This window comes from Urocitellus parryii, chromosome 1 (assembly GCF_045843805.1).
Source record: "Urocitellus parryii isolate mUroPar1 chromosome 1, mUroPar1.hap1, whole genome shotgun sequence".
NCBI lineage: Eukaryota > Metazoa > Chordata > Mammalia > Rodentia > Sciuridae > Urocitellus > Urocitellus parryii.
Window position 1 is genome coordinate 76,506,718 of NC_135531.1, and position 24,333 is coordinate 76,531,050.

The 24,333-nt window shown below is 31.7% G+C and overlaps 1 protein-coding gene across 3 annotated transcripts in view; it reads left to right on the forward strand.

Annotated features, from left to right (window-relative positions):
- Slf1 (SMC5/6 complex localization factor 1) overlaps window positions 1-24,333 on the forward strand; it is a 72,892-nt gene that overhangs the window by 23,744 nt on the left and 24,815 nt on the right. The window contains exons 5-14 of one of the 3 annotated variants that reach the window (XM_026385877.2): window positions 4,417-4,579; window positions 11,668-11,811; window positions 12,957-13,103; window positions 14,074-14,217; window positions 15,572-15,694; window positions 16,725-16,778; window positions 17,693-17,851; window positions 18,645-18,808; window positions 22,054-22,182; window positions 22,743-22,908. In XM_026385877.2, coding sequence (XP_026241662.2) covers window positions 4,417-4,579; window positions 11,668-11,811; window positions 12,957-13,103; window positions 14,074-14,217; window positions 15,572-15,694; window positions 16,725-16,778; window positions 17,693-17,851; window positions 18,645-18,808; window positions 22,054-22,182; window positions 22,743-22,908 — 1,393 coding nt within the window. The remainder of the gene's footprint in view (window positions 1-4,416; window positions 4,580-11,667; window positions 11,812-12,956; window positions 13,104-14,073; window positions 14,218-15,571; window positions 15,695-16,724; window positions 16,779-17,692; window positions 17,852-18,644; window positions 18,809-22,053; window positions 22,183-22,742; window positions 22,909-24,333) is intronic. The other 2 variants (XM_026385878.2, XM_026385879.2) reach the window with 2 other exon arrangements.

Consider the following 24,333-nt stretch of genomic DNA (forward strand, 5'->3'; position numbering starts at 1 on the left):
CTCTTTTTGATTTCTTCTTTGACTCATTGTTTGTCCTGGAATATGTTGTTTAATTTCCATTTATTTGTGTGTTTTCTAAAGATTTCTGATTACTGATTTAGTCTAACTTTTTATCATTGTGTTTATAAAAGACAGTAGGTAATGATTTTAAGTTTGTTCAGACTTATTTTGTGATATAACATAGAACTATCCTGGAGAATGTACTGAGTGCATTCTAGAAGAATATGTCTTATATTGGTTTGGATGGAATGTTCTGTATATGTCTGTTAGGTCATTTGGTTCAAAGTATAGTTCAGATCTAATGTTTTTGTCTTTCTAGATTATCTGCCTATTGTTGAAGTATTAAAGTATTTACTCTATATTGAAGTCTCCTATTATTACTGTATTGCATTTTATCTATTCCTTTAGATCATTTAATATTTGATTTATATATTTAGGTGCATGTATACTTCCAATTATATCTTCTTGATGAATTGACCCCTTAATCTTTATATAATGACTTTATTGGTCTTTTCTTACAGTTTTTGACTTTATCTTTCTTGTCTGAGTATAGCCAGCCATGCTTTTTTTTTTTTTTATTTGCATGGACTATGCTTTTCCATTCTCTCATTTTCAGTCTATGTGTGTTTTTAAAGATTGAAGTGAATCTTTTGTAGGTAGCATATAGGTGGATCATGTTTATTTTATTTTTGTTTAAACCTGGCCACTCTGTGTCTTTCTTTCTTTTTTTTTTTTTTTGGTACCAGGATTTGAGTTCAGGGACTCTCAACCACTGAGCCACACCCAGCCCTATTTTTGTATTTTATTTAGAGACAGGGTCTCATTGAGTTGCTTAGCACCTCGCCATTGCTGAGGCTGGCTTTGAACTCACTATTCTCCTGCCTCAGCCTTCTTAGCTGCTGGGATTATAAGCATGTGCCACTGCACCCAGCCCACTCTGTGTCTTTTTTTAAACAATTTAATCCAGTGATAATTGATCGGTAATTGAATTTACAGCTATCTTTGTAACAATGCCTGCATAAGGAACCCAGGTTTCTGAGAGCTTCTGATTAGCCAAATACATGGAAGTTCCTAAAGTCTGTATGCCTGGAGAAGGCACAGAAGCTCCACCTCCTTCCCACATGCCTTTCCCTATGCATCTGTTCATCTGTATCCTTTGTAATAGTCTTTATGATAAACATATCTCTGAGTTCTGTGAGCTACTGTATCAAATTAATCAAACCCAGTTGAACCCTGGTTTATAGTTGGTCAGTCAGAAGCAAAGATAAAACAATCTGAGGCTAGCAGTTAGCATCCAAACTGGGGGAGAGGGCAGTCCTAGGTCCTGAACCCTCAAATGTGGAATTTGACACTACCTTTACTTCTCATTGTGAGAACTGAATTGGGTTAGAGGACATCCAGGTGGTATCTTCTGATGCAGAATTGACTGCTTGTTTGCTAACAGAAATAAATTCTCACATTTTGAGATAACAGAAGTTTTCTATGTTGATTATTGTGATGTGAGAGCAGAGAAAACTTATTTTTTTAATTTTTTTTTCTCCCACACAGACCCTCCCTGGATATAAAATTATGGGTTGACTATTTTTTTTACTTTCTGTAATTAAACGCTCTGTTCATTGTCTTCTATCTTGTACCAATTTCGATGAGAAATCAACTGCCATTCTTTCTATCTGTAGTTTCTTTTCCTGATTTCTTTCAAGTTTTTCTCCTGACCTTTATTTTTTATCACTTTTATACTGATGTATATATACATGTGTGTATTTTTTTTTATTTGTTGGCTTGGGTATTTTATGTTTCTTTTACATTTGAGTTTTTTCTTATTAATATTAAAGAATATTCAGCCATTATTTTTTATATGTGTCTCATCTTGTGTTGTTATTCCACTGGAACTACATTACCTGGCTTCTGCCCCTCATCCCACTTCAGCACTGGGAATTGAACCCAGAGGTATTTTACCACTGAACTACAACCCAGCCTTTTTTATTTTTCACTTTGAGACACAGTCTTACCCTAAGTTGCTGAGGCTGGCCTCAAACTTGTGATCCTCCTGCCTTAGCCTTCTCAGTCACTGGTATTACAGAGGTCTACTACACCTAGCCATGACATGTATTTTAGACTATTTAATTCTATTCGACAACTATTTCATGTACAGTTCTTCTTTTGAAAAAATTTTGACCTATCTTCAGGTTCAATAATTCTTTTTATCTGTTGTTTCTGCCTCTTGATAAGCTTATTAAAGAAATTGTTCTCTGATATAGTGCCCTTTATTTCTACCATTTTCATTGATGTCTGCTGAGTTCTCAATCTGTTTATGTACATTGTATATCTTTTCCATTAAGTTCTTTTAAATCATAGTTATTTAAAGGTGATTTTCTGATCATTTCAACATGAATTATATCCCAGTCCATACTATTAATTCTTTTATTTCTTGATTTAAGTTTTTCTTACTGTTCTATAGATATCTTATATTTTAATGCATTTTGCTTAATATCAGACATCGCATGTAGAAGAATAATACAGGCTAAGATGAATAATATTTATATTAAAAATGGGATTGCCTCTTCTATAAGGGAGCTATTATGGGTGATTGAGTTAATCTTGTCAGTTATTGAGTTGGATTTGGGTTTGTTAATGTTATAGTCACCGCTGCTAACAGCAGTGAACTCTAATTTCTTTGTATTTAGTTTGGGACCTTGGGTACTAGAAAGGTTTTTATCAGTGTTCTTGCTCTGCCTTAACCTTTTGGTAGTTCCTGCACTAAAAGGGCACAGGAGTACGCTCTTTATGTTCTTCCCATCTATCTTTTTACTCATTTATAGGCCGAGAGTGTGGATAGTGTATATTCTCAGCTCTAGATAGGCTTTCATTTTAAACCTTCTCTATGTTATTGGTTCCTGTGATTGGGGCTTTCTCAGTATTTGTGTTTCTAGCCTTCCTGCCCCACTCCCCACAATCAAAATCTGTTTATCTGTGGACAGGCTTTTTCGGCAAGACAGAGTTTCTGGTCTCTCCCCAGTGTTATATCTCTGTGTGTATTGTTCTAAGATCCTGCTCCCAGGGGATATTTGTGTTTCTCCTTTATAGCGATGATTTTTGCTTCTCTCATGCAGAAACAGTGGATCTTTTGGGGTGGGGGACTGGACAGCAGGAGAGTTTTTTTGCTCCTTCCTTAGATATAAGTTTTACTCCCTCCCCTTCAAGAGAAAAACATTGTATTTTTTCCCTAGGTCTGAGGGCAGACAAATTTCTTATTCTTCTCCAAACATCTGAAGGCTTTTCCTTTATAGTAGAGAAGGAAGAGCTCAGGGAAGGGGACCTGGTTGTATGTATACACTTCAATGGCAACCAGTCCCCATCTGTACTGAACAGGAGGGCTTGTATTTTTTCCTGACATGCCCCCAGTATTTTTCATGAACATTTAATGGAGGCCTATGCCAAAGAGCTGGCAAATAAGAGCATACTTTCTTGGGTCAGGGAGTTTGCTTTTCAAAACTGGTACACAAGCTATCTTCTTCATTTCAATTGTCTTAAATTTTTGCCTGGTTCTTTTTAAAAAATATTTTTAGTTGTAGATGGACACAGTACCTTTGTTTTATTTATTTCATTTTTATGTTGTACTGAGGATTGAACCCGGTAAGTCACATATGCAAGGGAAACTTCACCACTCAGCTACAACCCCAGCCCTTTACTGATTCTTATGTGTTCTTACGACCAACCACTTTCCTTTGCTCTGCCAACAGTGAAATGGTTTGGAAATCCAGTCCTTTTCACATAGGGGCCTATCATTCTTTGGAAATTAACTTATTTGGTTAACTTATTACCTTGATTTGCTAATGAGCTTAAAGAGAATTATGATGTGGATTATTTGGCCTTATTTTTAGTTGGTAGCAGTATAGCTTTCTAAAAGCAGAAGCTTAGTGCTTATGGGACGTGTATGTCTGCCTGAGTCTAAATGTATTTTTTTTCCTTAATATAGACTAGAGCTAAAAATTTTTAAAAGCTGAACTTTTAAGGTTGGCAACTGATTTCATTTTTTGTGGTCCAGAATGATTTCCTTGGGTATATATTGCCTTCCAGGATATCTGCTTCCTTAGCCGTTCTTCATTATTCTTTTGGACTTAACGCTTGGCTTATACTTAGGAAATACTTTAATATTCTTGCTTCATAAAAGTCTTTCCCATATCAAGAAATGAATAGGCAGAAAGAATAGTATGATTTCTTAAACATTTGCTGTGAAAATCCTATATTTTAAGAAATTATTGCAATAGTTATTTTTTGTGATCCTCAGTGTCCCAAAAGAATTAGTCCCTTTCAGATAGTTATACTCCTGCTCCAAGGAGTAATTGATTTGAATAATTTGACTGAATATATTCAATTTTTCTAATATATTTTATACCATTTACATTTTTTATTTAGAGTTTTGGAGGCTGGAAAGGCAAATGTTATTTTACCAAAAAGTTCACCAAGTGGAGTAACTCATGTGATTGCCAGTAATGCAAGAATCAATGCTGAGAAAGAAAAAGATAACTTTAAGGCTCCATTTTATCCAATTCAGTATCTAGGGGATTTTCTTTTAGAGGTAAGTAAGATAAATAGTAGACATTTTTTAGTATTTATTTTGTAAAGTACCCATATAGTGAAATGCAATCATCCCTTGGTACCCCAGAGGATTGGTTCTAGGATCCTTCTTATATACCAAATCCAAGGGTGCTCAGATCTCAAGTCTTTTATGTAAAATGGCATAGTATTTGTATATAACCTACATATATCTTCCTGTGTGCTTTAAATCATCTGTAGATTATTTATAATACCTATTAGAATGTAATTGTTATGTAAATAGCTATTTCACTATATTCTTCAGGGAAGAATGACAAGGGAAAAAAGCCTCTACATGTTCAGTATGGGTGCAGCCTTCTTAGACCTAACTGTATTTTCCAACTGAGGTTGGTTTGAATCTGTGGATTTGGAGTCTATGGATATGGAGGGCTGACTGTTTATATTAATATTATATTCTAAATTGTGAACATATAGGGATTGAAAGTCATTAAAATGATAATATTTTTAAGGTAATTGCTTTCACTTATTTAAATATTGAAGAATACCACTTACATATTTTGAAAAAGCTTAAGTTTAATTTTGTCTTAGTTTGAGTCTCTACTTTTATTTTTAGCACTTTGGTGGTATGTCCTACAAAATAATTTTCAGCATTTTAATGTTAGAGTGTAATAAAACAGCAGTAGAATACATAGTATCATATGAGGATTTGGGGATTATTTTTTCTTTGGAAATGTGAGCGCTGTTTCTAAGAGTTTAGAAATATTTTCCTGTCCTATTCCCGTACCTCCTTCTCTATACTTGGTGTAAATACTAGCCCTCAAGTTGTTTGAATGGGGATTAAAGCCTGATTAAAGCCTCTAAGCATAGAAGAATTTATAAGTCATTTAGAATAGAAAATAAACCTCAGTGTATCCCCAAACAGGCTTGATCTAGGAAAAAGTATTTCCTTCCGTGTTTCTCATCTCAACAGATTCCATCACCTTTTATCTAATACTTTATGTCAGAGATTTGGGAATCACCATTGTAACCTTCCTTTCCCTTACTCCACATATCTTGTCAACTACTAAATCCTATTTATTTTATCTCAGATGTTTTGTGAATCAAACCACTTCTGTCCTTCTGTACTAACATACTAAGTTCATCATCTTTCCTCTGTGCTCTCAGAGCACAATTGGCATCAAGAATCATGTCTGGGGGCTGCAGTTTTAGTTCAGTGATAGAGCACTTGCCTAGCCTGAGTGAGGCACTGGGTTGAATGCTCAGCACCACATAAAAATAAATTAATAAAAGTATTGCATCTGTCTACAACTTAAAAAATAAAAGAATCAGGTGTGTCTTTTCCATAATTATATCCTGGTCATCTCACATAGAACCTGGCAAGTGGGTCCTCATATAATACCTGTTAGTTTAATAGAAAGAAAACCTTTGAGTCTTCTGTGAGTAATTATCATTCTGGAATTATTTTTCCCTAGTAAGTAACATCAAGATTACTTACTTGGATTGGAAATTTGCCATGAGTGTTACAATTTGATCTATTTGGACTATTGATAATCTTGACAGTCATAGTTCTGGAAATGAGCACATGAACCAATTCAGTTCAATGAGGCATGAAGAAGAATATTTAAGAACTTCTAGGATTCTTCCTCATTTGAAAGAGATCCAATGGCAGACTAACTTCTGTTAGATATGAACATGAAAGAATGTAACCTAAATTACTACTAGTAATTGACCATGAGGAGTACTAGCCTTAGCTTGTTAGCCCTATAGATAGCAGATTTTATAGGTAGAATCTGGATCCTTGCTGATGATGGAGTCCCTGGATTAACCAAATCTTGAAACCACATTGGACCAAATTGCCATTCTGTAAGATAATACATTTCTATTGTTTAAGTGAGAGTTGGTTTTCTATTAGTTGTATCCAAAAACATCCTGATACACCTTTTTAAATAGTTTAAATATAGTATTAACTGTCAACAGAATGAAAATCATTAGTAGATATGTCTGAATTTTCTCTTCTCTATGCAAAAATAAATGGTTAGAGTATGATATATTTGTATTATCCACAGTCCTGTTTTGCAGTATTTTGAATAATTCGGATTTAGATGCTAAAATAGTAGAGAGCAGCAATAGAATATCAATCAGAAGTAACAAATATTTAAATTTATACTTAGTTTTAGAATACATTGTTCTTTCTTTAAGTTATGGATCAGACAGCTAAGGGTTCATAACTGGTAAACTAAAGAAAAGATATTGTACTCACTTCTGAGGAGAAATTAGAAAGTTAACTTCATGTTAGTGTCTTGCTTTTCTTCCTCCTCTTTTGCACAGAATAATAAAATGTTCCTCATTGACTGTATTCTGAAATGTCATCTCAGAAGAGTAGCTTTGTAAATTGACTGAGTTAAAAATAACAAAATACTCACTAAAAAATAATTCTGTTTAACCTACTTATACCTTTTAGAAAGCTTCTGAATAAACAGAATCAGGTATATATTTAGCTCAGGTTTACAGATAATTTATTGAAAACTGTTGCTGTACCAGGTACTATGCAATGCACTAGAGATATGAAAATGAATGTAACCACATATCAGACTTTGAAGTGGTCTACTATTTAGTGATGGATAAGGAGTGTAGAGATTATTAATTTCAGTTCAGTATGAAATTTGCATTGATAAAACTATGTGCATAGCAGAGGAATACGGAGGAACAAATGATTAATATATCTCAGTTGTTTGATCCATGAAGGCTTCACAAAAATGAGAGAATACTAAGGAATACTTAAAACTTCTTTTGACTCTCTATTTAAAATAAAATAAAACAAACTTTGGAAAAATATTATAGAAACAAACCAGACACACAAAACAATATGACTTTTTGATCTAAATCAACCAACTTGTGAACAAGATTTGTAATATCTAGTTGTGACTATAGAGAAGTCGTTTATCCTGTGCCTTAGTTTTCTTTCCTTTTTATGTGAAACTAGTATTTAAGGTTGCTTCACTTGTTGTTAGTACAACTATTACTCCATTTATTGAGTAACCACTATGTGTCAGGCACTATGCTAAGCATTTTATACCCTTAATCTTATTTAAACCTCATGTTCATTTCTGGTGTGTCTTATTTTTCCATTAATAGTTGGTGATATTCAGGTACAATGAGGTTAAATAATTTGCCCCAAATCCCAGAGCTGTCATGTATGAGAGCAAAATTTAAGGCTACATACTCAATACATTTTTACTTCTTTTGAATAAATTTTGATTTCTTTTGTTAGATCTCCCTTCCATAAGGTAGTAGATAATCATAGGATTATGAAATACTATTTAAGAATCATGGTGTAAGGACAAGTTAAGAACCAAGTAGCCCTCAAAGGACTCTTGTTCTTTACTTGATTTCTCTGGCTTTCTTATGAATAGCATATCAGTCTCATGAATTCATTCAAATTGTATGACAAATTCCTTGGCTACATTATTGGAATAACACCTGGAGACCAGAGTATATCTATCTATACCTAGTCCAAGGTAGGAAACAATCCTGAAACAATCTCATTGCCTAAACCGTACTATACTATTACTAGAATAAGTGGCTGTCTTTTACATGACACCATACTATATAAAATATACTAGATACAGCCATTTTTTCCTATATTATATGGAGACATAGGCCATAATGTCTAGTACATAGTTGGTATAAAGAAATAAAATATGAATATTTACATTTACAATAATTATAATTATTAATTACTTTTCATCAAAAATTGGTTATTTTTCATAAGAGTAACCAATTAGAGTATTGGTAGCTTAGAGAAAAATACATGTTGATTTTTTTTCTCTCATATAAAACATATTGGTTTTAAAAAAAAAACTTTGAATGTTATACTTTGTGAGGTTATGATTTTTAAATAGTCCAATGGGACATAGGACACTAGAAGCATCTGTTCTCATTGATAAGTCATAAATAACATCTGAAAAGGCTGCATATGTAAACATAATGTTTCATGCCTCCTTGCTAATGATAATGGCAGATTCATTTTGCATTCTGTGCAGCTGGAATCTATGTGGGGTTAATTAATCCTATATTTTAGACATTTCTCAATCTGGGCCTATGGATTGATTGTCCTTCAGTTGTATACCATGTGAAATGGAAAGCCAGAAACTTACTTGTTTTACCCTGCAAATTAATCCGTAATGGAAATTACTGTTGTACATTCAGAGTATTACTCTGAATGTCTTTGATAGAAAGGAACAAAAGTCTGTATTTTTCTTAGTTTTAGTTTCACTTTTCTGAATAGCTGAAGGGGAAATTCAGTCGACCACTCTTAGGGATTGTTTTTTGATTAAAGGATTACAATGTGCTAAGTCCATCATATCCACAAAGGAAGCCTGACATGAGAGGGAACCAAATGTTACACTATATAGGCCTTATTAACACATTTGGATTTTATCATAATCATGCCCTTGGAGAGGGCATTGATTCCCAGTCTATTTGGGTAAATGTGAATCTCTAAACAACCTTTCAGGAGTACGTTTTAGGAACTATCATGAACTCACTTTTACTCCTAACTCTTTGCTGTGAAGTCTTAAAAATTGTAGAATTATATGTATAGATATATATGTGAGTATTTGTTAAATAATTGGTAGGAAATTGATGAATTTAGTTTGAATGTATTGGCAAGAGAAATTTGTTTGAGATACAGTAGGGTGACAAAAATTGTCATTTTTTATCTGGTAAAATCAGAACTGTGAATTCAGCTATTGCTTACTTTTATTTTCCCTCCCTCATGTGAATGGTAAACTTGCAAGTGAGAAGCTTATCAGTAAACAACTATGAAGAAAAACAATCCAAGAAAAATTGATCCATAATCAGATAATTTTAATAGAATTATAGTTTTTTAAAAAACAGCGTGTTGTTGGCACCAAAACAGGCATGAAGGCCAGTGGAATAAAAGAAAACTCAAGAGATAAACCCACATAAATAAATATAGTTAGCTTATACTAGACAAAGGCATAAAAAACATACATTGTAGAAAAACTTCTTCAACAAATGGTGCTGGGAAAACTGGAAATACATATTCAGCAGAATGAAATTGAACCCCTGTCTCTCACCCTGCGTACAGCTCAGCTCAAAGTGGATCAGAGATCTAGGAATTAGAACAGGAACCCTGCACATACTAGCAGAAAATGTAGGTTCAACAATTCAACATGTTGGCTTAGGAACTGACTTCCTTAACAAGACTTCTAAAGTATAAGAAAAAAGGTTAAAAGTGAATAATTGGGGTGGCATTAAACTAAAAAGTTTCTTCACAGCAAAGGAAACAAAAGTGTGAAGAGGGAGCCTACAGAACAGGAGAGAATCTTTACCACCCATACCTCTGATAGGGCACTGATTTCCAGGTTATACAAAGAACTCAGAAAACTTAACTTACACACACACCCGCCAACAAATAAAAACCCAAATAACCCAATCAATAAATGGCAAAGGAACTTAACAGACACTTCTCCAAAGAAGAAATACGAACAGTCAACAAATATATATATAAAGTTCAACATCTATCAGAGAAATACAAATTAAAACTACACTGAGATTTCATCTCACTCCAACCACAATGGTGATTATCAAGAATACAAGTAAGCCCGGTGCAGTGGCACATGCTTGTAATCCCAGTGGCTTAGGAGGATGAGGCAGGAGGATCTCGAGTTTTAGCCTCAGAAATTTAGCGAGGCTCACAACTCATTAAGACCCTGTCTCTAAATAAAATACCAAATGGGCTGGAGATGTGGCTCAGTAGTTAAGTTCCCCTAGGTTCAACCCCTAGTACCAAAAAGTAACAATAATAATACAAGTAATGATAAATGTTGATGAGGATGTGGGGAAAAGGGTGCACTCATACATTGTTGGTAGAACTGCAAATTAGTGCAACGACTCTAGATAGCAGTTTGGAGATTTCCTCAGAAAAAAACAGGTGTGGAACTACCACTTGACTCAGTTATTCCAGTCTCTGGGATATATCCAAAGGATTAATATCAGCATACTACAGTGACGCAGCCACATCAGTGTTTATAGCTGTACAATTCACAATAGCCAAGCTATGGAGCCAACCTAGATGTCCCTCAACAGATAAGTGGATAAAGAAATTATGGCATATATACCAATGGAATATTAGTCAGCCATAAAGAATGACTTTATGACAAATTAAGTCATAAACAGATGGGTCTTAGACTATCATGCTAAGTGAAATAAGCCAATTCCAAAAAACTAAAGGGCAAATATTTTTTCTGATGTGTAAAAGCTAACTCACAATAAGAGTGGGGAGGGGAAGAATAGTTCAGTGTATTAGATAAAAGGGAATGAAGCGAAGGGAGAGGGAATACAAATAGGAAAAACAGTGGAAAGAATCTGACATATAAATGTACATATATAAATCCCACCATCATGTACATCTACAAGACTAGGGCCCTAATCAAGATATATTCCACACATGTATAATTTTATGAAAATAGACTCTTTTGTCATGTATAATTAACAAGAACCAAAAACAAAACAAAACAAAAAAATCTCGATTGTAGCAGGACATAGGGTGCACACATGTAATCTTGGTGACTCAGAATGTGAAGGATTACATGTTTGAGGCTATCCTCAGCAACTTAGCAAGGCCCAAGCAACTTAGCAAGACCCTGTCTCAAAATAAAAAGTAAAAAGGGCCAGGGATGTAGCTCAGTGGTAAAGCACCCCTGGGCTCAATCCTTAGTACCTCCCCCACCCACTCTGTACCCACCCAGCAATTTGCATCATAATTTTAAGTTGGACAGGGATTAGATAAAATATTTATTTTTTCTTGATTATTTGTAAGAAAAAGATTGTTACTAGACTTAGAAAGCATTATTTTTTCCTTTCTGACATACTAAAATCACTTTATTATTCACAACTTTTGTAGTAATAATTTTTTCCTTGAGAGATTTATCTGTGTTTAACCTTTTTTTGGAGGACATGTTTTATATCCTTCTTGACTAGTGAAGTATTAAAAAATTGTAGATTAAATTGAATACCATAGGAAGTACATAATGTTGAAATTACACTTAGTTAATTGCCTAAACCATTTTTACATGCATACAGAAAGAAATTCAGAATGATGAAGATTCCCAAACCAATTCTGTTTGGAGTAAACATAGCAATCAAGAGAAACACAAAGATTTCAGGAAAGATATGGGATTTCTTGAAGTGAGAGGTGCCTTAAGAGGGACCATATGTAGAACCCAGGTAAGATTTTATAGGCTAAAAAAAAATGTACATTTCTGGATTTTCTTACAGAATTGTTAGAGAAACAGCACATGGTAGAAATTACATGAATTTTGGAATCTGAAAGCTGATATCTGAACCCTGGATTTATCTAAATTCAAGTATTTAACTGCATATATAACAAATTTTTTAAAAGCATGGATTTTGATTAATATGTGGGGAAATACAGGAAGGACTTTGAACATGGTGTACTTGTGGCTGTCATGTATGAATTTTCAGATATCAGCAACAAACAAAAATGTCATTATTCTACTCTAGAACACATGATGTTCAATTCTGTTGTTTCATATTGTGTTTTATAGAACAGTCTGTTGGTTAATTTACCAAATTATTATTAACTTAGTAATTATTAGTAGTTTATATTAAAGTATTCTTATGTGTAACTAAAAAACAATTCTAAATAGATTGTGTTTACACTGAATGTGTCAAATAGTAAAAAAGAAAAATAATTTTAGGAATAATTTGGAAGTTTTTTAATTGAATAGTCCTTTAATTCTGCATGGTAAGGTTATCTAAAACTTCCGAAGTTAATACTTTTGCATGTTTTCCCAAAATAGATTTGATATTTATGTGACTTATAAGACTACTTCTATGATCACCTATGCATGCTTATAAAAGAAGTTTTTAGGGTTGATGTGTCTGTTGAAATATGCAAAATATAGCATAAAGTTTTTTTAAATACATAAAGGATTGTAAAATGATGAAATTATTAAATAAATTAACTTTGACTAAACATGAGTAAAAGAATAAAATAAGATTTTGTAAAAGACAGAAATTATTAAATTACATCTAGGAGAATGTATATAAAATTTAAATAAAAATTTCTCATTTATAAAATAAATTTCAAAGTATAATGAGTAAATATTAAACATCTGAATTGAACATACAGGTATACCAAATTAAGTGTATATGTAAACTTACTATAAAACTTAGGGAGCTATAATATGTATGTTTTGCTTTATGTGAGTCTGACTTAGATGGGATATAATTTGCAGAGCTTTTTACTTTTTGTATTTCATCTTGAGTTTTTCTGTTGGGACTTGCATTGTTGTGTTGAGGCTACATTTAATCCATAGTCTAATTAAAGTAATTTTATAAATATACAGAAAGAAATGCAAAATCATGATGAAGATGTTAATGTTAGTTGCATTCTAAGTGACCATCACAAAAAAGAAAAATTCAGAGAATCCAGTAAAGATTTGAAATTTGTTAAAATGAGAAACACCTTAGGAAGGCATACATATGGAAATCAGGTAAAACTCTACAAATTAAAAATAATTTATTTACATTTACAACTTCTTTCTAAATTTACAAAGTACAATGTCATTCATGAAATTTCTTTTCATACATATGTATGAGTATTTATAAATATTTGTGTTCAGTTCTTAAAAGTAGATTCTTTTTAAGTATGTATTTATATGCACCAATTGTATAAAGAAATAGCCTTACTGATTTTTTTAAAATATACATATATTTTAATTGTAGTAGGACACAGGAACTTTATTTTATTTATTTATTTTTATGTGGTGCTGAGGATTGAACCCAGTACCTTTCATGTTCTTGGTGAACATTCTTTCACTAACCCACAACCCTAAGCCCAGAGCCTTACTAAATTTTTAAGTCCCTGCTGTGTCTCTTTTCCCTTTTACCCAAAGGTATCCTTTATTTTAGAATATGTGCTATTTTCTTGCTTTTCATTATGGTTTTACCAGTTTGGTGAATTACCAACAAATATTTGTTTAGGTTTGCCTGTTAATAATCATTTTGTACTTCATGCAATTTATAGACAATTTTTGCTAGTGTATACGTTTCATTATTCGTGTCACACTTATATCCGTTATCTGTTTTACTGTTGATAAAGCATTTCACTTTTCTTTTAGTTGATTTGCCTGTTTGGTGAATTTTTTAAATTTTGAATAATTATTTGAACAGTGTACATATTGTCTTGTGTGATTCTTCACACACAAGTTAAGGAATTTCTCTAGGTTATATTCCTAGGAATGGAATAGGTGGGTCATGAGGATTATGCATATTTAACTGTTTCCCTGAATGTTTGTTAATGTATATCTATTCCAAAAGTAAAGAAGATTTTTCTTTTATGTAGAGCTCTGTTTTTAATGTGTTATACTTGTGTTGTAACTCCCTCTTCTTGAATTTATTTGGATTTTGTAAGATACATAGTTTATATTGATACTTGTTTAATTGTGGTTTAAATGTATATAGAAGGAAACTAAGCAAAAAGATGAAGACAGTCAAAGAAATTATACTTTGAAGAAAAAACGCAAAAAAGAAAGTGATTGCAAGAAAAACATTGAACATGAAAAAATTAAAAGTACCTTAAGGAAGCATATATATTACAGAAATCAGGTAAATCTCTGTTAACAAACTGTAGGTTTAATTTTCTCTGGCTCTTACTAATATAATCTAGAAAAATAATCTATTTTTATGATTCCTTGCTGTGTTCAATATAACCTGTATGTCTTAAAAAAAAAAATCTTGAGTTGATCTGGTATAATGTAGTTAATGTTATAATTATCTTTGGTACATAGTGAAAGCATTTTTGCATGAATACATAAAGAAATTTGAGTTAATAATCAAGATATTCAAATTAATTTTCTTGTGCATGAATATAACCAAAAAGAAAAAACAAAAAAGAGGTTCTGGAGAGAGTCTGAATTTCTTAAAATTTAAAAACAACCTTTAACTCTATACATATATGTAGTTTGAGTAATGCATTCTCACGTAGATTTTGTTTTTTATACTTCCCTGGTATATATAATACAGATCATTTATAATATGAAAGCTTGTTTTTCAATGGAATTCTAAGATAAATTACTTCCGTAGTATAACTTTATTTTGCATTCTAAGCCACAGTATGTTTATACCAGTTGAGCATTCCTCATCCAAAAATCTAAAATCTAAAATGCTCCAAAATCTGGTAGGTGTTTTGTTTTTGTTTTTTAATTTTTTTTTTTTTAGTTGTAGATGGACACAATATCTTTATTTTATTTTTTAGTTTTATGTGGTGCTGAGGATTGAACCCAGTGCCTCACACTTGCTAGGCAAGCACTTTACCACTGAGCCACAACCCCAGCCCCAAAATCTAATAGTTTTTAATGTGATATACTAGGAGTGGAAAATTTCATACCTGACCTCATGTGATGGGTTGTAATCAAAACACATGCCACAAGCATTATAAATATGGTATAAAGTTACCTTTAGGCTACATATGTAAGAAGTATTTAAAACATAATGAATTTTGTGTTTGAATTTGTGTTGTATTCATTGTATATTTATTTGTGCAAACATTCCAAAATCTGAAACTCTTTCTTGTCCTAAGTATTTAAGATAGGAAGCATTTCATATTTTTCTTTAGTATAAACCTGTAAACATACATTCAGAAAGACCTTCAGAAAGATAAACAGTTTGACATGAACATGGCAACCAAGAAAAACAAGGAGGTTTCAGGAAAGACTTAGAACAGGTTAAAATGAAAACTATTTTAAGATATTGTATTTGTATATATCAGATAAAACTTTCTCAAATTGAAATGTTTGCTTCTTAAACTTTTTTATTCATTGCATCATCTTGATAAATGTTTCTGAGGCTCTTTGCTAAAGATAACATTGTATAAATGTGTTTTTGTACTGTCCATTATGATAGCATTCATGTTGGCACTATCTTTACTGCATTTGTCTAAAGTTCTTTCATGTGTATATAGAAGGAAATGAAGAATTCTGGTTTTGCCAATTATGCCAAAGAATCAAAAACCAAGGATATCAGGACAGATGTGGATGTCATTGAAATAAAAAATGCCTTAAGGAAGCATATATATAGAGCTCAGGTAAAACTTGGTACTCTTGGTACTTTCACTTTTTTCTGTAATATAACCAAAATATAATTATATACATATGCACATATAACATGATTCATTACTGTGTTAAATATGTCATAATTTTCTGAGTTCATTGATCTAACAACAGTAATGTAAATATGTTGAATTCTCTGCTATTTATACCTCACTAATAATATTACAGATTAATTGTGCTTACAGACTACTATAACTTTTTGCTGAATACTTGATAGCTTAATATTTGGCTAATTTAATATTTAGCCAATTTAATTTTGGTAGCTTTGTATTTTAGTTTAGTCTGTTGCACTGTGACTTTTGATGTCTGATTAGATTAAGGGAAATTGCTTTTTGATAGATTATACAACTTTTTCTTGTCATTATTGAAGCCAAAGATTTATTGATTTGATTTTATTTCTTTGTTAGCAATGTGTTTGAGGATATTTGATACCTTTACTTCTCATTCATGTATTTCTTCCACTGCCAGTTGCATATTCATACTCTTTGCCCAATTATTTCATTGGGTTGCTTGTTTTATATTCTTGCTTCTAGAACATTCTAAAATCAGAGTATTATCTAGCATTATAATCTATTGCAATAGATTATAATTAGCTGCAGATTTTTTTTCAGGACAATATTTTTTAAAATGTACAATGATTGTATACAAAATGCCCCCAAGGGCTCTTATAGAAACTGTTTTCCCATTTATATTTTTATTATTAGTATATTAAGGACAGTACACCATTTCAGATCTTCAAAGTAAAAAATGACCTTACCTTTTAAGTTATTTTAATTTAGAAGGAGAAAATAGAAAGTATTCATACTCATTACTTATGAGAGTGTTTATTTCCCAAAATAATGAAAGTTGCTAATTTGGCCAGACATGACTATCAGATTAATTATACCTATTAATGTGTTCCTGGATCTATTTTTTATGTTTGACCAAGGTTTCATGCTATATAAGCTGAAATGTATTTTTCAACCTAAAATGTTAAATTTTAATTATATGGTTTCTATTTTCTAGGCTGTCAGATACAACTGTATTAGACTAGAAAAACAACCAGTGTACAATGTAGAGGTAAGAGGCTTGGATAGGGTGGTGATGAGGACCAAATAGAAGCTTTGTCTTTTGTTATTTTTAGTCATTTTGATTTAAAGGAATGTGTTATCTATACAAGAAAACTTCCTATCATATTTGAAATGTAGTCTAGTGTGAAATTAAAAAGAAAAAATTTCATTCTAGTGTAAAAAGTGATCCTGAGAATTAAAAGCTTACCTGTGCTTACGACAGGTGAAATATATATCCTTATTCTTGCATTTTATAACCTTCATAATTACTACTTTCAGATTAAATTTTTGTATATTTCCAAAGTATATTATTTTTAATATTATTATTCATTCCTTTAAAATTTGTCATTTTATTTCATGAAGTCTTTCAGAATGTTTTTCACTCTACTAATTCAAAGTAGTTACTTTTCTTGTTAAAAAGTGTCTTGACCATGGGGGAATGAATATATTTTGTGAAACTAAGTCTTACATTAGTGCACATCCTTGGAGTTATTTTATGACTCTAACAATTGGTATGTTTTGCTAATGTTGATTGTCGTTGATGATATCTTAATATATTCAGAAATCCTAATAGATAGAGTGTGTTTTCAAGTTTAAAAGAAAAACAAACATTTGCACCTAAGAGATTCTTCATTATCCAACAAGCTTTGCACATTTCTTTTAAATATTTTCTTTTTGAGGTAGGAAGTATTTTCCCACTATTTAAAGCAACAGAAAATAATAAATATAACAATAATTTACATTTTTGCATCACCTTCTTGTTGTAAAACACAGTCATACTCATCATCCTTTTTGAATCACAGCCTACCCCTATCAAGTAGTGAGGATAGGAATTACCTTCATTTTACAGATGAGGAAATTAAAGAGATTTAATCCTAGAATTTTGCTCTCTGTTCTTTGAGTCATGCAGTCTTTTTTTCTTAGGTTAAAAATGCTGAATTTCCTAGAGGCGTATTGAATTTAATTGAAAGTCTCATAGAAGGTCAGTTTTTTAAAGAAGCAATTGAGGAACTTTCCTCTTTGCAAGCACATTATATCCCTCCTGTATGCCTTCTTCATGCTCTTCTAGAGAATGTTTTACAGGTAAGAGCAGTCTTATGGGTTTATTTTCTTTTTCCAAAGGATGTTAAAATGTGAATATTTTCTAATTTTTTATTTTTATTTTCTCTTTTCAATTGTATTTCCCCCTCATTTTACTAGGAAATAGTTGTTTGATATCACTTTTTCTATTTTTTAATCATATTTAGATACTGTTCAAGGATTTTTTTTTTGGCTTATTTTCTCAGAATTTACAATATAACTTTCTCTTAGGTGAAAAAGGTACCTGATTTTTTCCATAGCAATAAGGTTATCCGACATAAAATCTTGATTATAATGCTCTAGAGTACTATTTAGTAAACTACTCCTTTAGTACATTGATAGTAATCATTTATATTTACAATATTCAGAGAGAATGAACATTAGGAACAGCTGATGAAAGATAGTTTTCTAATCATGTTAATAAAGGTGCTGATTTAAAAACTAAGCTGTCTGACTAATGTTGATGATAAGAATGTTACATGAAAATTTCTTACCTTTAGTTTCTTTTAGGTGACTTTGGGAACTCAATCTTACTGTAATCATAAAAGGAAAAATGAAAGTTTTGTATAAGTTATCCCTAATAGCTAAACATTACCTAATTTGTACATACCTATTTAGAGAGTGCCTCTTAGTTGCACTGTTTAATTAGCTAGATATGATACTTCTTTCTGATCTTGTTTAAACACATACATTTGGCAAAAAGTTAAGCCACAGTTATTTCTAGTTTTAGAATGAATTCTGTGGAAACTGCTTTTAACTACGGTATTTTATTTGTTTGTTTATTTTTAAATAATAGGATAATATAGATACGTTTTCTGGTCGATACTTTCATATATTGTCAGCTCTTCTTCACTTGCATCCTCCTTGGAAGTCCCCAGCCATGTCAAGATATTACTTAGAGTTGTTTCAGTGTCCAACTTGTATGAAAGGAGCTTGGTCTTTAGTAGAAGTGCTTATCAGGTAAGGAATTTCACATGTGAGGATATTAAATTTAGTGTAATAGTTGTTAAATTATGTAGAGAAATAGACTTCTTATTTAGAAAAAGTGTGTAATATATTTGTGTGTTGTATTTATGACAAAACTATAAAAAGGATAAGTCTTAGGTCATGTGAAGAAAATTAGTTTATGAAAATCCATATCAAATTTCAGTCATCAGAAGTATAAATATTTCTAACTATATATAATATTCTTTTTAGGGTTTTGTTATATTTTTTCAGCTAGAAATTTTAATTTTAAAACAGGTCTTAATGTTTCATACATATGTCATCTCTCTTATGCCTCTGTACATGCTGTCATCTATCTAGACCTTCTTTTGTCTTCCAAATCTTGCTATCTCCAGAAATCCTATTTCTTCTTTTTTTATAGTGGAGCTACTAATTTCCTCATTTCTACTCTGATAAGTTTTCTGTATTTGATAGCCCGCCTTTGTCTTGGAAGATCTTTCTTTTTATCCATGTATTCAGTTTTAGGAGAGTCATAGCAGTGGTAGAAGATTACTGCCAGGCAAAAGGCTTGACCTTTGGTTATCTCTTTGAGTCATAAAAAAAAATGACCTACCATCTATATGGTTGTGATATATTAGAAGCAAGCTAATCAGCTAGGTAGCATGCTTTTATTTAGTCTTTCAACAAAATGTTTAGGGGGACAGGCACTATGCTTCATGTCAGGGATAAAAAGATGAAATTATAGTTCCTTCACTTCCTGGAAGGTGAATGAGATGTAAACAAAATACCAGCATAACAGTACTAGCCAACATAGGTATAGGATGGGGAAAAATATGGTTTATATTATATGGCATTCTTCCTAATTTGCAAATCTGTTCCCTCTTTCACTGTCATTGCCTTTGTTTAAAAGCCCCTATTATATAAAACTATTGCAGTACCTACTTTACTGATCTTGATTCACTTTATTCCCTTTATCTTCTAGGGTGCCTCACTATGCTCTTTCCAAAGTATTCTTGTCATTTTCCAGATGAAAGTCCTTTATTGACTCGCATATCACCTATTGAAGATGGGTGAAATTCTTTAGCAAAACATACAAGACCCTTCATGCTTTAGCCTCTGTTTCATGTATGTCTCCATTCTCATCATCACTTTCCCAAATGCCCATTGACTGTTTTCCATTTCCTATCTGTTTGCTCTCATGTTTCTACCACCTCACAAGTATCTGGCCACCTCCAAATTATCCTTTAAAAACGCAGATGCACCTCCTACCTTTTGCCTTTTCCTTTGAGTTAAGTTTGTCATTCACATAATCCTTTCTTAAGATCAGGTGCTAAGTCTTATACATCTCCATCTTCAATATCTAAGAAAATTTCTAGAACATAATAAATGCTTAATGAATGTTTCCACAAATTAATTGATGCTATTAGGAAATGGAATTTGTATGGTTTAAAAGTAGGCTTTTTATTAAGCAGAAATAACTAGGTTTTGTTTCAAATAATTGGTTTCATTATGGGTTGAGGAGGAAGAGTACGTAGAGAAGTTGTGGAATATAAATAAATGAGCTAGGTGATATTAGTCTCTCTACTTTTTTATACATTTGAAATATCTCATAATATGTGTTTTTAAAATAGCCAGACAAGAAACTGTTTTCTATCCCTGGCAGATCTGGGATCTTATAGAACAGAGTCAAGTATTAAATAAATAATTAAATTTATTAGCTAGTAAATGCTCCCCTAATAATGTAGATTCAAGACAAGGAAAGCTGAATCAGGTGTAGAAAGTAAGAGACAAATTAACAATAGCCAAAGACCTATAGAGGACTGTCATTCAGAATAAGGTGGGTGAAAGGGGCTCTGTAGGGACACAATACAGGATGAGATGGAACACATCATTTCTGGGTTACATCTCTCTGCAGAGAGATGGTCCTGGACTAAATGCCTCCTAATATCAAGACACCCAAGAAATCCTGAGGCACCTTTCCAGAGATAAAGAAACCTGTGAGAATAGCCTGAGTTGAGTGAAACCTAAAATCCTTAGAAAATGCAGAAACAACTGGTCTAAATGTAGCTCACTGGATTATTTTTCTACCATTGGTGGAATGAACCCTCAAATGGACATTAAATTATGTTACAGGAAAATAAAGTTCAATTGCTTGCTATTTGGGGGAAAAAAGTTAAGTAGAGACAGAATAAAAAGGTATTGTTGATATAATTAATCAGAAACTTAGGAGGTAGTAATAAATATTATTACCTGAACGCTATAATCTTAAGTTCTCTTTTAAAATACACTGTAGAAGTATGCTACCTAACCCAGTAGCCACTAGAGACATATGACTATATTTTAATTTAACTAAAATTATGTAATTCAAACTTCAGATCTTCGGGTGTCTACTAGAACATATCCATCATCACAGAAGTTCTCTTGGATTTGATGACTGTAAGAGATGATAGAAAACAAAATATCAACTTATTAAAACTCAAGACTGGGTTGTGGCCCAGTGGTGGAACACTTGCCTAGCATGTGTGAGGCACTGGGTTCGATTCTTAGCACCACATATAAATAAATGAATAAAATAAAGATCCACCAACATCTAAAATTTTTTTTAATTATTAAAACTCATAAAATACAGCCCTGAATAACCTTAATTTACTAAATAATGAAAAAGAAAATAATTGTGAATAAGAAAGAAAGAATTTTAGTGACTGTTAGAGTCTGAGAGCAAAACTTACCATTTGGATCAAAAGGACTTAATGAAATTCCTTTCTTTGTTTTTATCAGTGAAATAAATACAAAGAGAGAACACTGGTAATTGTTAAATATCATGATCATTGATAGAGAAATTATAAGTTTATTATTAGGAATTAAGTAGTCATGAGATATTGTAGTGGTTTAATTTTTAAAGAAAGAAAATGTTAATGAAATTTTATTGAGCTTCCTTTATATTTTGTTGAAGAAAATGTCATTAAAATTACATCAGGGGCTGGGGATGTAGCTCAAGCGGTAGTGCGCTTGCCTGGCATGCGTGCGGCCCGGGTTCGATCCTCAGCACCACATACAAACAAAGATGTTATGTCCGCCGAAAACTGAAAAATAAATATTAAAAAAAATACTCACTCCCTCCCTCTCTCTCTCTCTCTCTCTCTTTTTAAAAAAAAATATTTAAAAAAATTACATCAGTATTCTAAAAAAAATTTTTTTTGTCCACAAATTACTCTGTGGTTTTGATTGTATGTTATAGATTGTTGGTTCCTCTCTTTCAGGTCTTGTCTTTTCAATGAAAGTTTTTGTCACCAAATTTCAGAAAATATTGGGTCTAAGGTACTCCACCTAACACTGCTCAAATTTTTCTTTAATTTGGTTGAAAGTGAAGTACGGCATCTGAGTCAAAAGTAAGTCTTAATCACAAAAAAATAACTGTACTTTTCTATATTTCTACTTTTTTTACCCACCATTTTTATGATTGGTATACATATTCTAAAAAGTCAACTGTTTTCTGTTTTAGAGTGGGTTTAAGGCATTTTCAGAAACACACTAGTGACAGTAAAGTTATATATGCCCCTTTTTTTTCCCCTCAGTTCACGTTTTTATTTCTTGCTCTTTATTCAGATAGATAAATGTGATTTAACTTTAAAGGATTTATATGTTTTAAAATTCTTTAGTAAATGAATGCTGAAGAAAAATCTTAAACACTGAATTTATGATATACTTAATAAGTTTTTCCCATACTCTAAACTTGTATAGATTATCGTTTATGTGAGTATGATTCTTTTTTTTAACTGTGAGGCTATTTTTTGTATTTTGTTCTTTATTGTAATTATGTTATAATCTTTACATGTTATGACCTTTTTTATATTAAATCATTGCTGGTAATCTTTTGTATTTTTGACAGAAGATACCTCTATCATCAATTGGGGCATAAACATTTACTTTTTGTTCATATTTTCATTAGGTTGTATGACTGGCCAGATTCTCAGAGTCTGAAAATAACAGGAAAGGCAATTCTTCTTGAAATCTTTTGGTCAGGAAGTGAGACCTCTGGGCTTTTGACCAAACCAGTGAATATGCTTTTGGAATGGACTATATATTCTCACAAAGAGAAATGCAAGTCTAATGACGTAAGTAGGATTAATGGCCTATGGAAAAAGTATACTGGGTCTTCTTTATTTGTAGGTTCTGTATCAACCAACCACTAATCAAAAGTCTTTGGGGGAAAAATTGCATCTTTATTGAGCATGTACAAACTTTTTTTCATGTTATTATTCTGTAAACAATACAGTGTAACAACTGTTTACATGGCATTTAGATGTATTAGATATTATAAGTAATCTGATATGCTTTAAAACATATGGTAGGATATGTTTAAATTACATGCATGTACTATGTTATTTTAAGGCATTATTCACAAATTTAGTTGCCTGCAGATTTTGGTATCTAAGATGGGTCCCAAAACAAATCTCCTGGCAGTTAATGAGGATGACTGTACCTTGAATGAACACACCTTTTCTTTTTCTTTATTGTATGAATATTTGTATGAATATTGTATGGATACACTTTTTCTTTATTGTATGAATTACTTTTTGTTTTCTCTTTAGTTTATCTAATAGATGTCCTTAGAGACCAGCTTCTTCTTCATCTCTCACTTGGTTATAGTAGCTAGTAAATGTTACTTGATTACTGCTATGAAATGTGTAGCCACGATTTAAAATTTTTTACTTTTATATATTTCAGAACTATAGTAAAAAATATTGAATCAATTCATACATTTTTAGGGAGGCACTATAATAAGAAGCTTTGCTTTTTTTAAAAAACTACCTTTCTGGATGTTAAAAATTATTTGCTGAAATATTTCGTCATACGTAGATTTTACCTGTTACAACAAATTTAACACATGGAGACTTTAGTGTATCATCTATCTGTAGTACAGTTGGGAAAATTAAATGCACTAAAATATGTGAAGTGATAAGCTGGGTTCCAATATTAAGATAAATTAATATTTATATAAATTTGATGTGGAGAGAAGGATATTCTAGAAAAAATAGGACACCAAGAATTCTTGACAGATTGTCCAATATTCTTGAGTTAGCCACATCATAATAAAATAAAAAATAAGGGTAGATTGAAAAACATGTTGCAACAAGTAAGGTATACACTAAGGGTTTATATTCATAATACATAAATATCTTCTAGTAATCAATAAGACAGTAAGCCAAAAGAAAACTGAGCACAGATTAATAATAGGCAACTCATGTACAAGGAATACAAATATTAAAAATTTTTCAGTCTTTCTATTATTTATAGAATGTGAAATTTTAAAAATATATATAATATTTATACACCAAGCACTAACTACACCCTAACTAATCTACTAAGCATTTTTGTATCTTATTTATTCTTTACAATATCCTGAATTAAAACTGTAAGGCTTGTCATTTTATGAGTACAAAATTGAAAGTGAGAGTGACTAAATAAATTTTGCATGTTTGCAAACAAATTGAGTCTCTGTATCCTCAAAAGTCAGGCATTTTGGTCTTCATATACCA